Source organism: Anabrus simplex, chromosome 1 (assembly GCF_040414725.1).
Source record: "Anabrus simplex isolate iqAnaSimp1 chromosome 1, ASM4041472v1, whole genome shotgun sequence".
NCBI lineage: Eukaryota > Metazoa > Arthropoda > Insecta > Orthoptera > Tettigoniidae > Anabrus > Anabrus simplex.
Window position 1 is genome coordinate 371,423,352 of NC_090265.1, and position 18,328 is coordinate 371,441,679.

The following is an 18,328-nucleotide window of genomic DNA, read 5'->3' on the forward strand; positions in this document are numbered from 1 at the left end:
GTCTCTGTAATGTTCTTCTTTAGCTTTTGCCACTTCCTGTTTTGCTAGTGACTTAAGCCATCTATGTTGTTGATGATCAGCATCAACTCTCGAATTGAGCCAGGTCTTATAGGCTAATTTCTTTGCTTTAATGGCCTCTTGTAAATGGTTTCCCCACCACCAAACCTCCTTGTTGATGAAACGACATCCAGGTTTTGTTGTACCCAAAATGGTTGTGGCACAGGTCTTTGTGTTTGGTCTCCAGGCCTCGTTTACATGTTGTCCATGCTGTACAACTAAGGGACCAAGAGAGGTTTTCAGCTTTGTTTAATGCTGATTTATTTTCCACCACTTAATTTTCTCAGACATAGACTTAAGGGTTTTTCTACAGAGGTCGAGGCACAGTCTAAAACTGAGGAGGAGCAGATGGTGTTGGGGTGCAATATTATCTGATGGAATAACCTTAAGTCAATGACCGACTTCAGCTCACGCCTTCGTACTAACCAGTAATCAATCTGTGTACTTCTTTCACCACTGCTAAAAGTAATAAGGTGCGATGGATGTTTTATAAAAATGATGTTGGCCACCGCCAAGTCAAATTCCGCAGCACAATCCAAGATTCTGTTCCCATCCTCAATTCTCTCTCCTAAGCCCTGACCACCATGTATTCTATCATATCCATCCCTATTTTTCCTGACGTGTCCATTTAAGTCACCACCAATGAAGAGGAGCTAGTTTTCCTCAAGAGATTGTAGGTGAGTTTCAAGGCTGGTCCAGAATTCATCCTTTTCTTCGTCAGTACATCCAGTTTGTGGGGCATAGCAGGAGGTTACGTGCAACGGTTTTGTTCCACTACTAATCTTAATGGACATCGGTTGGTTGAATAAACGGCTAACATTGATGACATGATCTTGGATGCTAGGGCTCACAGCAATAGCTACGCCATTACAGTTCTGTGTTTCCCCGTGGTAGAACAACTTGTATCCTTCACCAATATCTTTAGCCTTGGAACCAGTCCACTTTGTTTCTTGGAAGCAGGCAATGTCTATGTGCTGGTTATTCAGTACATCAGCAAGTTCTCGACTTCGACTCTTCAGAGTACCAATGTTGATGGATGCCATCCTGATTTGTTGGACTTTGCTTCTTTAGCCCACTCCGTCCTTGAGTGGGTAGCCCTTGCCCATTTTTCACACCATTCAGGCGATAATGATGCACGTCGTCTAAAGCGGGGAACGCCCTAGCAGTTTGTATCTCAATATTTCCTGTAGCCTTTGCATTTAGATGCAACAGATGTTTTTACCAACCGGCTTGTTGCTGTAAGCATGACGTTGAACCCCCCTTCTTTATCCGGGCTTGGGACCGGCAACAGTGACTACTGAGCTACTCAATTCATCCAACAGCAACTGCAGGTGGAGTTTAGACAAAACAATAATAAATGTGTTAAAAGCTGGGATATCTCTCAATTACAGTTGGTATTTAATAGGTGAGGGGCCCATGTTAGTTCATTAGTTAGCTTGCATATTAAAGACCTTTTTTTTTTAAGAAAGAAACTTAAGTACTCATAATTTTGATTTAGTACCATAAGAATTTATAATTTACATATTTGTTGTTAAGCTTATATCTCAGAAATTTAGTAGAAGTTTCTTCCTAAAAGTGCTAATGAATGCTTTGTCATCTTTATTAATTTTTTTCAGAAAATGTACTTACAGGCATATTTTGTTAATGGTTATTTTTTATGCCTGAATACATGCTTATTAAATGATAGTTTGCACATTCAGTCCTCGTTAAAGTGTTCTGGTATAGTTCAGTGGCATCATTCCACCCTCCGGAAGCTTTACCAACCAGGTACCACAGTGCATGTGTGCTGACGATATTCATGGAGCTTTGTTGTTTACCAAGAATTTTTTTTTTTTGTTCAATGGATGGGTTTTACAAACTCAGCCATGTTGTGTAGCTCCAACCAGCAGCTTAGGGAAAGTAACATCTTGAATCTGCAACTATAATGTAGATTCTGTATTTGATAAAGAGATCAGTGGATTTTTTTCATCAGTTGCTGTGTTACTGTTTCTTCATTTTGTATCTGAAGTGTTTTACAGCTTTCAAGCATGAGAAATGGCACGTCTTTTCTATCATAATGTAGTTTGTAGCCAAAGAAGATGATTCTTGAGAAGTTTACCTCACTGGTGTGTCTTTGATTTGGAAGTTGAATTGGAGAAATACAACAAAAGACTGCATTAAATATGATTAGGTTTAGTACTCAGTGATTAGAGGTCTATTTGTTAATTTTATAAGTTATGTGAATTATACCAATTGCAGTTTGTCTTAACTGTTTTCACAGAAAATGTGTAATCTATTTGTTCTTTAAGTTGTTGTGTTAGGGAGGTATTATTATTATATATTGCATTTTCATTACAGTTTCTCAGAATTATGGTTAGAAGTGGGTTCTGTGACAATGGGTCCTGTTATTGTTGAAGCTGCTATGTCTCTCCCGACACCAGAGCACAACCTTCATCTTGTACAACACCGGTAAGCACTATTATTTTTTTTATTGTTGAGACGTGTATCTTATAATACAGTATTAATTCTTTGTTTGTTCACTGAATAACACGATACATTTTTATTCCTGTATGTGCCATGAAAATAAAACTAATGATAACTTCAGGTACTTACGACTGCATGATGAAGCGACAAAGCGATTGTGGTTTCTATGGGCAAGTGAAGGGACTGGAGCTAAAACTATGGGCAGATGTGGATGCATTGGAGGTTGTGCATTCTTTGGCAGCAATCGTAATGGAGCCCGCTTCTTCAAACCATCCCGTCAAGATTTACAAGATGGCATCAATATTGCTGCTTTCAGGTAATTTTCAGCTTTGTCTCTCAGTAGTTCTATGATAGATCTGTCTCCTTCTTAATAATAATAATGATAATAATAATAATAATAATAATAATAATAATAATAATAATAATAACAACAACAATCACTTGAAATAGTCTATATATTCTGCAAGATGGCCGCTAGCTGCTAGTCGCATGCAAACTTTCTCTCAGAAATTGTAAATCTCAGGTGATATAGTGCTTGCATTTAACTAAAGTAAACTATCAGTGTTCTACTAGTAAGTTTTCATAATGACTCCTAAGAAGCTTCCCCAAGCCAGCCTGCCGCATGGCGCCAGCATACAAGAACTTGTTAAGCAGGCCATAGCCGATTAGTTACAGCTCCATTTCGCAGCTCCAGGAACTAAGAGCGGAGTACAAGGAAACTGTCAAACTGTTACAAGATCAGGTTCAGGCTAAGGACAGGGAACTTGTAAAAATCATGTGAAAATCAAGTGACTTTAAAAACAAGCAAGATGAACTGGAGCAATACCAGCGGTGGCAATGTATCAGTATTTTCGGCATTCTGGAAAAGGAAGGGGAAGATTCTGATGTAATCGCAATAAGCATTGCAAGAGATCTTGGTGTCTACCTTGACTTTTGAGACATTGACAGGAGCCATCCCTTTGGAAGACGTCTGGACACGAAGCCACGACCTCTAATAGTGAAATTTGTTTCCTACCGGAGTGAAATCTTCCACAAGAAAAGAGGACTTAAGGGAACGGCAGTCACAATAAGAGAGGATCTGACTGCAACAAGGCTCGCGGTCCTTAAGGAGGCAATTTCGAGGTTTAGTGTACGCCAGGTATGGAGCATTGATGGAGTAATTAACATAAGTTGGATCAGATAAGTATAAAATGTGCACTATAGAACAGTTAAATAAACTAAAGTGATATGCGGGAGAAAGGGTTACAACATTATTGTATCTTTTTATTGTAGTTTAATTTTATAGTTATCCTTGTAGTTAAAGTTCTCTATATGTGATTTTTCTTTGAAAGAAAAATATCACACAAGAACATGTTTACCTCTTTGTGTAACAACTTTGTCACTGCGAGACATATACTGTTCTCTTCATTTGTTCTTTTTTTATTCTCACACTTACGTATGTTTTGTTATTCCTTAAAAAACAATCCCTCTCTTTTTAAAACTATCTACAAAGAATATATACATGTTTCAAACCAATGACCTATTCGTGATATTTCTTGGCGTCATATTGGAAGTCTTTGTGTGTTAATACGTCCATTGCTGTGTCACAAGTCTTTAAAAATCCTGTCCACTGGTACCTTATTCATCGTAAGCTAAGCATAGTATTATATAAGCAGGATAAGTATATGGATGTTATACGTCCAGGGACATAAAACATGAATATATTAACACAATTTACAGATCGTCATAACTTTTATTATTTTATCTTTTATATTAAATATGATTATTGAAGGTTTTACCACAGTTAGGATATCGGACCTACGACAGTTATCCCTCCTAAAACCTTCAATATCTATCCTGGATTTTCCTTTCTCTGTATCCTAAATTATATCTAGGTGTCCTGATATCTATGTCTTCATCTTTCTTATCCTCCAAGGTAGGTATTGGTGTGTGTGGATCCTCGCTGGAGTCCACATTCTTATGGGGCCTCTTAGGGAGTGTCCACTCTCCGCTTTCTCCATCTTCATGTAGGGTCGAGGTAACGTCTTCAATTCCGACGTATGCACCTTCGTCGGCAGTGTAGTCTTCAGGAGATACACACCATTTCCCAACTTTTTATCCACCTCGAGAGGTCCGAGCCACTTTGGAGCCATCCCAACGTGGAACTTTTGAAGCTTGTTGCTAAGGGGATGGTTTTGACGAAGAAGTAGTGTTCCAGGTCTGAACTCCCTTTCCTCCAGTGCATCATTATTCTCGGCTTCTCTCCTCGAATGCTCTTCAGCTTGGTGGTGTGCCTGTTGAATCTGCCGCTGGTTCCGCACATGCCATGTGTCAGGATCCTCCAGTTCCTCTCCTTGTCCATGGATGAAGTTCCAATCGCCAGTTCTCTTGATTGGGACGTCCAAGGATAAGTTCTGCAGGTGAGGAACCTGTGACGTGATCAACCTGATGTCTGATGGCCAGAAGGGACTCGTGTAGGTGTTGGTCCCATTTGGTATGTTCTCTGTCGACCAAGTGAATGCGAAACATATTCCTTAGCTCCTGGTTTCTCCATTCGGTGGGATTCGGTGTCGTCCAGGGTTCATTTCCCCACTCTGACAAAGTTTGCAACCACTGTCTCAAAGTGCCATTGTCCGTGAGTAGACACCAAGGATACCCATACCAACTGAAGACTTCCGTCCTTAAGAGTTGTACGATACGTCCCGATGTAGGTTCAGGGATGGCGAATGCTTACACCCATCTGGTGAATAGATCAGTCACCACGAGGATCCCCGTTTTTCTCTGAGATGTCCTAGGATGAGCTCCCGTAAGGTCAAGGGCGAGGACCTCCCAAGGTTGATGGGGTTGGCATCCTCTCATGCTGGTACTCTCCTTCTGGTTGTTCGCCTTAGTGCGAGCACAGATTGCACAGGCCTGAACGTAGTTTTTTATTTCCTGACGCATGTGTACCCAGAAGAAAAGTCGCCAAATCGGAGAATAGGTTTCCTCTTGACCAGGATGACCAGTCTCTGGATTATCATGGTATTTGTTCAAAATCCTTGCGCTTTGTGACTTCGGAATGATGATGACCAGAGAGAATCCAGGGAGGTAGGAAGCATACTTACGTGTGTAGTCTTCGAGTCGGAAGTTCTTGTAGCACATCTTAAACTGAACTGGGACAGATCGACAATTAGTGCTGTATTTGCTGATCCAGGATGCCATTCTGTTACAGGGCATGTCCTCAGTCTGCCACTTCCTTGTTAAATCTAAATTTATTTCATTATTTCCTCATCAGATAGCAAGGAGCACAGGGTCTGTTTGAGACCTCTTGATTGGCCCAGGAATCTCTCTCTGTAATAAATTCAGGCTGATTTCTGTCCATCCTCAGGATTTCTTGATAGACTGTCCACAGCTTGATTGGCTATACCAGGAAAAGGACAAATTTCAAAGTCAAAATCGGCAAGGATCAAGGTCCATTGCTTCAGTTTGGAATTTGTTCCAGAAACTTGGTTCATCCACTGAAGTGAAGAGTTGTCTGTAGAGAGTCTGAACTTCCTTCTAGATAACCTCTGAACTTCCTGACAGCCCATACAACTGCTAATGCCTTCTTCTCGGCTGTACAATAGTTTCTCTTGTGAGCAGAAGGTTTCCTACTGGCATACTCAATTATATCCTTGCCTCCTCCTCTCCCTTGGAATAGTACAGTCCCAAGACCGATGTCACATCCGTCTGCAAGCAGACCTCCTGGCTTGTATCCAGATAAGCTAGACTTGGAGCGTCAAAAATAGATTTTTTTAATATCCTGGAAGGCTGTTTCTTCCCTTTGGGGTCCATTTAAATTGTATGTTTTTATTGAGGAGGTCGGTTAGCGGAGCAGCTTTCATATCAAAGTGTGGTACAAAGGTACTGTACCACCCACAGAGGCCTAAAAATTGATGTACGTGGCGTTTCGTACGAGGCCTTTCCTGTTTGTGAACGGCCCAATTCTTCTCAGTTTCTCTCCAAGGTCTAGTCGGTCAATACATGGCCTAGATACTCAACTGAGTTTGGTTCGAACCAACACATCTTGACTTGGCAGGTAAGTCTGTGAATCCTCAACCTTTCTAATATTCTAGCTAGATGTTCCAGATGCTCCGAAAACGTCTTGCTGTACACGAGGATGTCGTCCAGAGAGACCTGGTAGAATTTGCCTGTGTATCCGAAGAAGACTTTGTCCATCAGATGCATAAAGGTGGCTGGAGCATTCTTAAGACCAAATGGCATGACTCGAATTGATAGTCCTCTTGGGGTGGAAAAAGCAGTCATTGGTCGAGACTCTTCTTCGACTTTTACTTGCCAGTAGCCAGAGTTCAAATCAAGGGTACTGAAGACTTTTACCCCACTCACTTGCTTTATCAGATGGCGGAGATCTGGCATGGGTTAGGTATCTGATATAGTCTTATTTACCTGGTGTAGGTCCACACAGTGTTGGTAATCACTTTTCTCGTTAGGTAGTACTATTGGAGAAGCCCATCCTGATACTGAAGGTTCAATCAATCCCTGGTTCTCCATTTCCTTGACTTTTTTACTACAAATTTTCATTTATCTGGGTTAAGTGGGTAGGGCCTTCATTTAACAGGGGCCTTATCCGTACAAATTATTTATGTTTTACCGTTGTGGTAAACCCGATTCTATCAGTAATGACCTCAGGGAACTTATTCAACAACTTCTCAGGGTCTACCTTCTCCTCCACCCTCAACAGTCCTTTTCTCAGTTCAGCCATTACATTGGTTTCTAATGTTTACGGTATATAATTTTGCCACATTCATGCTCACAAATGAGTGTGAAGCTTGAGTGTCAAGGATAGCGATTGAAGGCTTATCAATTATCAAGTTAATAGCTGGGTGGGATGGATTAGGTTTATCATCACTACAGATTTGACCAATATGTTTACCTTCTAGCCAGGTGTCATGTATCTGGGGCTTCTTCATTCTTCCGGAATCCTCCCTACCCCAACTCGAACGGTCCCAATCTAGTTTTCCGGGAATTGGCCTTTAAAATGCCCGGTCTGCCTGCATTGGTAGCATTTCTGGGGTTCCTCTGCTGTTGAGGTTTTAGTTTTTGAGGTATGGAAACTTGTTTCTTCGTCTAATTTTGCTACGGTGTGACGGAGCTCTTCAAAGGTTTTTGGTTGTGTCACCTTATCATGTAGCAGTTCAGTTATATAAGGGACACTCATATCAATATTTTCCCTTTTGTGGAGTCGCTTAAATAGCTGGAATTTTTGAATTATGAAAGCTCCTGCTCTCATACCACTGGGTTGTGTTTTTTGTACCGAAGTTTGGACAGATTCAAAGTCAAATCTCTGGACGAATTCTTTCTTAAATTCCTCCCAGAAAGCCCTTTAATGTTCTGCCACCAAGCCCCTGCTGACGCTTTTAGCTGCTGGCTGTCAATTTGTAAAGTATATTTCCGTAGGTATATTTGGCCTACCCAGTAGAGATTCCGATGTCTTTAGAAATGCTTTAGGACACTCCTCAGTCTCCCGTGAAATTCCGGTAGGGGTTGGGGTTTACCAATGGGATCCCCAACATCAGGCATATTAGCCGAAATTTGCATAGATCACCTAGATCAAGAAATCAGCAAAATAGACATTATCTTTTTTTGGTGCAAATTTGTAGATGACTTTTTTGTTATAATAGACAGTAGATTCACTAATGAAATCAAATTACTAGAACAATTAAACAAAATAAATCCACACATAAAATTCACCATGGAAATGTAAAATAACCATACCATAAATTACCTAGACATATCTATAACCAGGCACGAAAGTCATCTAATAAAATATATAGAAAACCCACACATACGTCCAACACAATAAAAATTGATTCTATCCACCCTGACGCACACAGAAAAGCAGCATACCATAGTATGATATACAGAGAGTTCAATATACCACTAACACAAGAAGAATTAAACAAAGAACTGAATCTGATTCACGAAATAGCCAGACAAAATGGATATTTAAAAAAATGATCAATAAAATTATCCAAAAGATAAAACATCAACTTAAATCAAAACTAACCAGAGCTAACAAAACCAAGAAAGATTACATACTTTTCACTTTTAATACCACCCATATATATCCAATAACTAACATTATTAAGAAATGAAATCTAAAAATAGCCTACAGAACCATATATAATAATGCCAACATTTTATACAATACCAAATCTATCAACAACAACAATAAATACAACCGTTCATGTGTGTATTGTATGAAGTGTGACAGTTGTGAGGCCAGTTATACCGGACACACTGGAGGAAACTTTCAAATACGTTACATTGAGCGTATTAATGCAGTAAAACATAATCATTTTTCAGCCATAGGTCAACATATTGATACAAACATAAATTTACTAACATTGAAAACGACATGAAATTCCTAAGTTTAAACCCCAAGGGCCCATTACTCAACATAATGGAAGATTTTTACATCAGTTTTTACATCAGTTTAGATCACTTCACCAATCCAAAATTTCAGTCTAAATGAAATTACAGACAGAATCAATATCCTTTTCAATCAGTTATTCCATCCTTAAACACTTACCTAAAAAGAGTAAAAAATCCAGAACCTGATACACATTAAAGAACCGCTATAAGACACGTCCTGTTCCACCCCCAACTCCCCTAACAGCCGCTCCTCCTACCCCTCCAACCCTCCCCTCCATAACCACAAGCATCAGCCCCAGACGCACACGAAACAGTGCACGACGTGCTCCCGAGTAGCACACATCAAGAAGTCAACAGCGGCATTAAGTACACATACACTCATTTCATGTTTAGTTAGACATTCCAAACTTGGCAGGCGTAAATTTCCTACACTTTACGTTTCTATTTTTACAGATACTTAACATGTCCAACAACATAAAAGTGGAGAAGGAGCTTTCACACTAAGCATATAATGTACCATGTCACAAAATCAAACAATACATAGCAATATTTTAACGAAAATAGATGACATAAAGACTGAGGGAAGCACGTCGCAAGATTAATGATCTACTTACAATTTTACAAAAATTATACTAAACATTTTTATACAGTGTTTCCTAGCACAATTACAATCCTTAATATGGACTGAAAGTATGCCATGCAACAGCTCTAAGTCGAACAACAGTGTACTGGATAGATTAAGTTTCATTCAAATGTAGATCGACGAAGTTTTATATCATCAAATACAGACAATGAACCTGATAATACTTCAACATAAGTGTTAACGTCATTTTAAGCAACTTTTATTACTGAATCCAGCAATCCTTTATAATCATAGTTATGTCATTAGCAGACAAACACGGCTGACCATAAGATGTAATATAGTAACATAAGTACAAACTACGAAAACATCCTATGAACTTAACCTGTGCCTCAAAAAATGCTTTATCAACTCAGCTATAAGCTCTAGTGTGGAACAGTGAACATTTTAAATCCAAGAACATTGTATTTTAAACATATATCATCCATGTACAGAATAGTAGAAATTAAGTCTTAATTCTCATATCATTTAACTTGATGATTGTTTAACACATTGCTGTCCGTCCCATCTGACGTATAACTGGCCCCTGTGGCCGGAAGGTTTTGGCAGAGACATGGAGTTATTGCAGGGTATCATAATTTAATAATTTTAGGTTCATTCACAGTTATATTTGTGCAACCCGACAAAGATAAAACAGGAATGATAATAAAACCCCATAAATATAACCAAATGTGCACAAGGAGCAAAATACTTACCATCGAGCAGGAGCAGTATTAACAAAACCAGCGTGGAGGGCACAGAACATAAGGGAAAGGACTGGATCGAGCTAACCACTTGAGGGGTTGCCAGGTCAAGATTGCTAAATGAAAGCAAGATTAATGTTTAAATAACTTGAACTTTACTTAAAATTAGGAAAAATATAAACAGAATTTAGGAATGAAAACTGCAGAACAAATAATAAATTTGTAAATAATGTCTTTCAATTATAGGTAAAAATAAATTTTCAAAGCAAAATATACTATGAGTGCGCACTCGGATAACAACGTAAAATAATTTTTATGTAGTAATAAATAAGTAAATAGAAGAAAGATAAAAATTGTAATAATTCAACTCATTAAATTAGGAGACAAATGTCTATTTTTAGGATAAATAAAATCGTGAAAACACACTCAGATTACAAGCTACAGTTTGCCTTAGAATAAATGAATGACAAATGTTAAAACGGATCCGTGCATTAAATATTAATTACATAACTGGCCAGCTTTTCTTGGTGAGTAAGTATACTACAATTAATCACAATAAACTGGAATTTGTTTCCGGAACCAGTACACAAGGATTTCAATCACCCCGAAACACGGAAACACACTCAATATATAAGGCAACGATAGCAGACCCAAAAAAGGTTCCACACGTAAATAATTGAAAGGACACAAGAGAAAATCGCACGAACCCGAATAAAAATATGTCTCAAATAAACTACAAATTAGGAAGGGAAACACTTAAAATTTCACCGACAACAAAACAATGGTACACACGAAGCATACAGCTTCCCAAAACAGAAGCCAACATCTGACTTAAAGAGACAATAGGCAAAGCCCACACAAAATTAGCGTACCGGAGATAAGATAAAAACATGGCACGCAATAATGAAAGAAGAAGGAAAGAAAAACGGACGCGAATAATCTGAGGAGGGCAAAAGTATCATCAAGAAATAGAGAACAAATTCCAGTTTATTATAACCAGAATATTACAATAATTATGTATAGTCTTTTAAATTTAACATTTCTTCCAACCAAAATATTAATAAAGGATTTAAATGCCGGTTACACAATTTTAATTTTAGGAGGCCTTGGAAAACGGTAATGGCCGAATAAGACCGGAAATAAACCATCCCTTTAAGTAATTAAACAATGAGCCATTACGAAAACAATACTAGTACATAACGTCTTTCAAAACGTTGTCAACAGTCCATCGGATGCCACAAATATGAACCAAGAAATGCAAAAAGTAATCCACCAACAAAATTAATAATAATAATAACTTTAAGAAACAGAAAAAGGCAGCACAACGATAATCTCAGTTAAATTAAAGTAATGGAATAATAGGTCTCTCACCCGCGCATATACCATGTTCCAGAATTACTTCATAAGAATAATTTGGATATAGAACATTACCAAAATCATGTTAAGTTACATTTTAATATTTAGCAGATACAATTTATATCATTAAAATGTCCGATGAAGAAGAAAGTCCAGCTTAATTTAATGCATAAACGGTGGTCACCAGGTCCATAAACTATAGGCCTAATTTCAATTTCAGTAGCGGAGTAGAGACGAAGTAATATTAACAGCGTTGCCAAAACATTTCTTCTAATATAATAGTTGTCGCAGATAGCTTGATACACACGTTCTTCTCCAAATAATCTGGCAGCAGAACAGTTTCGAAACAATTAAGTAGATACTTGTACTTACATTTTTGGGTGTCCAATTTAATATACTGTAATCCAATAGCTTACATTCTAGCTCATTTTGTAATGAAGAACCCTCCTTCAGATAGTTCGGTCACACTAATTTTAAAAAAACAGTAAATATGAAACACACAACATTATTTCGCTATAATTCAGGCAATGCCTTAATTAACGAGGCTATTAGCCTGGTTTATCAAACTCCACTCCAACAACTTTCAATCGCATTTTGTACACAACTTCTCCAAACGCGTCCATCTTGGCGAGCTGCTGGTAACAGACTGGCGTTCAGTGCAGTCAAGCCGCGCGTCGCTCAGTTGAACATCGACACTGCGCACGCTCAAGTCAAAAATTTGGTTATTGAGCCAATCAGAATTTCGAAGCAACCGACGTAACAATGGCAAGAAAATACATTTTAAATCGCCACAGTTTCAGGCACATAATTTAACGGCAATGCAAACAATGGCCGAGAATTGCAGGTAACAGTCCCCACACACAAATGTATATGTCCAACAATGAGGGTATCGTAAATTATTGTCTCAATTTGTCCATTTTAAAGTTTTTGGTGAGATTTTAGATTTCGGTTCATTCTGGTATTGATATCTGTTTGATTCCTCCACCATATACACCAACAAATCATTACAAATGAGCAACTTAACATCACAACCTATATTTTCAGGTTCACTCGGCGAAATTTTAACGCCATGCGTCCACGAGAAAGACTCCAAAAACAGTATAATATCCTGTTAGGCCACTCACTGCCAGAAATAGGGAGAATATTACCAACAGTACTTACATCTAGACTATCTTTGCTATCTGAAGCATCAGGTCATTGCTCACATGGTGCAATAAACGTGTCATTCAACGCATCACTTCCACATAAATGCATGACACTAGCACTAGAATTATCATTAGACAATTCATCTTCACTCTCCTCACAATAACGGGAAACATATGACAAATTATCAGCGTATAATTCATGTATAATATCACCAGGAGTCAGTCCACTGTTTTTGTTTACCGGGGCTGCCATTTTTGTTTACTAGCATTGATGGATACACGGAAGATATTCAAAGGCAAAAACAAATGCAACTGATGCACTAAAACGGGCAAAACCAGTACTAAAAGAAGCGTAGTTTTTCTACCATTTAGGCACATCAACGATAATCTCCAAATAGTTCCTCAATAACCGTTAGATGGCATCAGAAGACAGACTTGCACAAACACGTATTTATACGTGATCGGCTGCAGAGCACCGTGCTTGGAAACACATATTGATACGTGAGCGGACAGCATTGTGTTAAGTCAGGAAGAAGAAATTGTAAACTGATAATGCTTCTTACTGTGTGACATTCCTCATTGTATTTAGTGATGTTTTAATTGTATGCTATGTTAACCAGCTGAGGATGACATAAAAGGGGTCGAAACTGCTCCTATACAATAATAATAGATAAAGTATTGATTAGGTGGAAGCTTCAAAACTTTATATTTGTGAAAACTAAATCATTTCGATGAAAAAATTGGCGAATATGGGTACCAAGGGTAAACTCGCATGCACTACGTAAATTTTACATTTAAAGTTAAAGTTCAAAAGAAGAAATAGCGCTTACCCCAGAGGCTGGTAGCCCCATCATAGGATAGATAAGCGCGTCTGCTCCCGAAGCTGGTCAGCAGAAAAAGACGCAGACAGTTTGCTTCGCTCTCACAAGCAGGCCTAAGCTGGAAATTGTGCAGTCACAGGTGACCAATCGGATTACTCCCAACACCCACATCCACCAATTAAAAAGGGTTTTATTTCAACTAATAAGATATCCTAATTTTTGATGAGGTAAGTCCTTTAACTCTTCGAGAAAATTTCTTTCTGATGAAACTGGAAATAACTAGAAGCATCCTACTAAGAACGGCATGTGTGGCTACACCCTGCCACAAAAGTCATTACCTTAAAGTATACAAATGCTAATTAATGACTTTCACATATGATTAATAACAATACAAATTTTGTACATTTGTTCTTCATGATCACATCCTCATTTTTCATGAAGAAGTCTTCTGGTTGATGTTGAGAACACTTTCCAAGTGCACTGTAGACTTTTAAACCTCTTGTCAGTTACACATAGATGGGATAACTATTGTGAAAAATTCAGACTGTTCAGAGTATGATCAAGGATGTGCCAACAGAAGTGCTGCAGAATGATTGTGATTATATTTGCTATGCAAGCTTTTGTGTAGTCAAACAGCAGAGCAAACTTGTGACACAAGTTTCCTGGTTAACTCCTGACAGTGGTTTTGCAAAGAGCTTACTTTGTTTCACAATATAGTGCTCATACTTTCTACTCCAAACTTGTCACATTACTTGTGTACAGCATTCTCACATTAACCTTTACATGAAGTCCTTCTACTCAATGGATTTTTTCACTTTCAGAGTAACCGTCTTTAACTAGCATCTTTATTAGAAAGATATATAGTGCTATGGTCATAAATGATTGGACACAGATTAGTAAAAGATGTCTGATGTCTGTAGACACTGTTGGACATTGATATTTTAATTTTTGAAATGCAGTGTTAAAAGTGTCTGTGAGTGATAGTCATTTCATGCTGAACTGTTTTAGGATTAATGAGCAGGGACGTGATCCTGGCTTTGGACAGAGTATTCTTCATGAAGGGCAACTTGTATTCCACACACCACCGTATGACTCCCGAGATATCTCTCTCCAGGAGCCAGGAGCAGGTTGGGACCACACAGGTGCATCTCTTGCTGCTGGTCTTAAGGTATGTTTACAATTGAATTAGAACATTAGAGAAAAAGAAGAAATAGACACTGGATATTTATTTTTATAGTATAACTAGCTAATGTACCTGTGCTTCGCTATGGTATTCTACATTGTATATGGATATCTAAGTAAATTACTGTACATGCAGTGAATACGATTTTTTAAATTGCATGTCTCTTAGCATTATCTGAGAAACAGCATTGGGAGGTCCCCATATGTTGTTTCCAATGTAAAGTGTGAATTGCTGAGTTGTGATGGTAACGGCAAGCTCACTTGCATACTGCCATTCACAATGGAGTTGGGATGTTTACATTATAATGGCAGGCCCCATTGCCTAATGGCAATCTAACACCGGTAACCTTGTCCCGTACAACTGAGTGTGTCCGCTCACTGCACGTAAACATTTCACAGTGGGGGGGTGGGGGCAGCGGGGAAGGTGAAGAAGGCGGAGACAGGCTGAATGGGTGAGATAGATGTAGGGAAAGAAGAGTGGGGGTTTTCACTCAGGTTAACCTAGTGAAGCCATCTCCTGCTGTGCAGTGCACTGGCGCATGCACCCTGAGAGGTCCTGAATTAGAGGTTCATCGTGCGTGTTTGTGTTGGGGTCTGTACGTCTTAGGCATCCAAGAATTGCTGATTTTATATCCTTCTTCGAAATCCATATTGTTCAGTGTTTCTTGATTTTGAAAGTCTCACGGATTTTCCTTTCCAAGGGATAGCTGCCAGGATCTTGGTCTTGTCAAATGATATTCCGGTGTCTTAACATGCAGGACGAACCTCTAATTACATAACAGCGTGGGCAAGTCTCACTACCTGGCTGTGACACATACTTTCCAGAATTCTCACGAGACAGCCAGGGGGTTTACGTCAGCCAAGAAGGATAGGATATATAAGGCCAAGGTCAGGAACCACTCTCGTAGTGCGATTGCTGCCTGGGAGACTGATTACCTTGAATCGAGTAGGGATATTTCAGTTGCCTTAACAAAGAATACTGCAGTGTATTCAAGACGTTGGCAAATTATACGGAATGTACAGAAAACAAAAACACGTTTCAACCCGGAAAAAGAACTAAATAATAACCTTAAACTATCTGGGATTTGCTGACAACCTTGCTCTCCTATCTAACAATGTTCAGGATACTTAACAACAAATGAAATCACAAAAAATTGGCCTCTAAATATCCTTTGAGAAAACAAATAATGTTAACCGACCCACCACTTACAACAAAAATCAAAATGGAACAGGAAATCAAAATTGTAGACAAATTTAAATACTTAGGTGAAATGATAGAACCTCAACAAAGAGCAAACATGACATAATAGAATAAACAAATTAACCAAAGCTCAGTATGTCACCAAGAACACACACAACAAAAAATACCTCACAATAGCCACAAAATTAACACATTATAAAACCTTCATACAACCAGAAATAACATATGCTAGCAAAACCATTTTCAAAACAACTAATACTGCAGCAATAGACAGAATACTCAAAATAGAAAAACAAGAATAATCAGAACATGTATAAACAAAAAATACCAAGAAAATGGACACTGGAGACTAGTTTCTAATGAAACAGTCTACAAAGAAATAGGAATGGTAATGAGCACTATCAGAAAAAAAAAAAAAGTCTCATTCTTTGGTCACCTAATTAGAACACCCAAAAAGAGAATCAGCAGGATTATAATAGAAAAATTGTGAAACAGTAAGAGTTATATTAAGTGGATTACAAAAATCAAAGAAGATGTGAAGGAACTACAAATCACAGTAGAGGATTTAAAAAATAAGACCCACAGAATCAAGACGCTCAAAAACATTGACACCAGACTACAGACAAACCATGGGAAGAGCGATTTCAGGCGAGGAGAGAAAATCAAGATCTGAGAAAATAAAGAAGTACTGGGCTGAGAGAAAATCGAAAAATCCATTGTGTAATGGACTAAAGTGGTCATTAGTCTTTAGTCAATTATACAAAGGATTTCTTGATTTTCTATCAGCCCAATATTTTTCATTCTGAGAGATGATGCCTTCCTTTGTTCTGTTGAAAGTACCTTCCCTTAATACCTTTTATTGATCTTGGTCTGTAGTCTGGTGTGTGTGTTTTTTGAAGTATTTTTTTCTGTTTTATTTTTGAGATAGTCTATTGTTATTTGTAGTTCTTGAATATCCTCCTTAATTTCAGTGATCCAATTAATCTTTGTCTTGCTATTCCATAATTTTTCAATTATTCGTCTGCTAATTCTGGTGTCAGGTGTTGTGATAAGATGTCCAAGGAATGATATACGGTTTTTTCCTAATCATGCTCAATACTGGTTCAATTTCCTTATAAACTGTTTTATTTCATGCTATTCTCCATTATCCATTAACTCGATACTGTTTATTTATGCATGTTCTAATTATTATTCTTTCTGTCTTACGTATTTTGTCTGTTTCAGCTGTATTAGTAGTTTTAAAACTGATTTCACTAGCATAAATTATTTCTGGGTGTGTGACTGTTTTATAATGTCTTAATTTTACTGCTATCGATAAGCTTTTTTTATTGTATGTAATCTTGGTAATATAAGTTGCTTTGTTTATTTATTCTGTTATGCCAAGCTGGTTTCTCATTAAGATTATAAGTTATGATTTCTCCTAAATACTTAAATTTATCAGTTTTTTCAAAGTATATCATAAGACCTATTTTTTGTGCTATTTCCTCTAGAAATTTAATTTGGTGTCGAGTTTCCTGAATATTGTTGGACAATAGAGCAAGGTCATCAGCAAATCCTAAACAGTTTAAATGAATTTTGTTTGGTGCTTCCAACTTTTATGTTCTTTGGGTTGACCTTGTACCATTCCCTTATTTAAATTCTAATGCACAATTAAATAGTAATGGTGATAAACAGTCTCCTTGTCTTAAACATGTTTTAATAAAAAATGGTTCAGACATCTCTCCTCTAAACTTTACTTTGATATGGTATTAGTTAAAGTAAGTTCTATAAGTTCAATTAATTTAGTATGGAGTCCAAAATTCTGTAAAATTTTTAACATTCAAAGGTATACAATCATATGCCTTCTTAAAGTCAATAAATGTTATTACTATAGGCTTGTTTTGTTTTCTGTAGTATGCCATTATTAATATTAGAGTGATGATCACCAAGCTCGATAGCTGCAGTCGCTCAAGTGCGGTCAGTGTCCAGTATTCGGGAGATAGTGGGTTCGAACCACACTGTCGGCAGCCCTGAAGATGGTTTTCCGTGGTTTCCCATTTTCACACCAGGCAAATGCTGGGGCTGTACCTTAATTAAGGCCACAGACATTTCCTTCCCATTCCTAGGCCTTTCCTGTCCCATCGTCGCCATAAGACGTATCTGTGTCGGTGCGACGTAAAGCAAAAAAAAAAGTGATGATCTGTTCAGCACAACTTCTCCAGGGTATAAAGCCTCCTTGGTATTCTCCTAACTCTCTTTCTAGTTGATCCTTAATCCTTCCACATAAGATCTTAGGAAAAATCTTGTTTGTGTAGTCCAAGATAGACATTCCTCTATAATTATCCGGATTACTCTTATCTACTTTTATTATGAAGAGGGTGAATTAAGGCTGTTGGCCAATGTTCTGG

At 38.0% G+C, this 18,328-nt stretch overlaps 1 protein-coding gene across 1 annotated transcript in view; it reads left to right on the plus strand.

The window, feature by feature from the left end:
* The window catches only part of tweek (transmembrane protein KIAA1109 homolog tweek), an 843,591-nt gene that overhangs the window by 203,445 nt on the left and 621,818 nt on the right, over positions 1-18,328 (plus strand). The window contains 3 exon segments of the mRNA XM_068226772.1: positions 2,403-2,505; positions 2,642-2,836; positions 14,567-14,714. Of these exon segments, the coding sequence (XP_068082873.1) occupies positions 2,403-2,505; positions 2,642-2,836; positions 14,567-14,714 (446 nt within the window).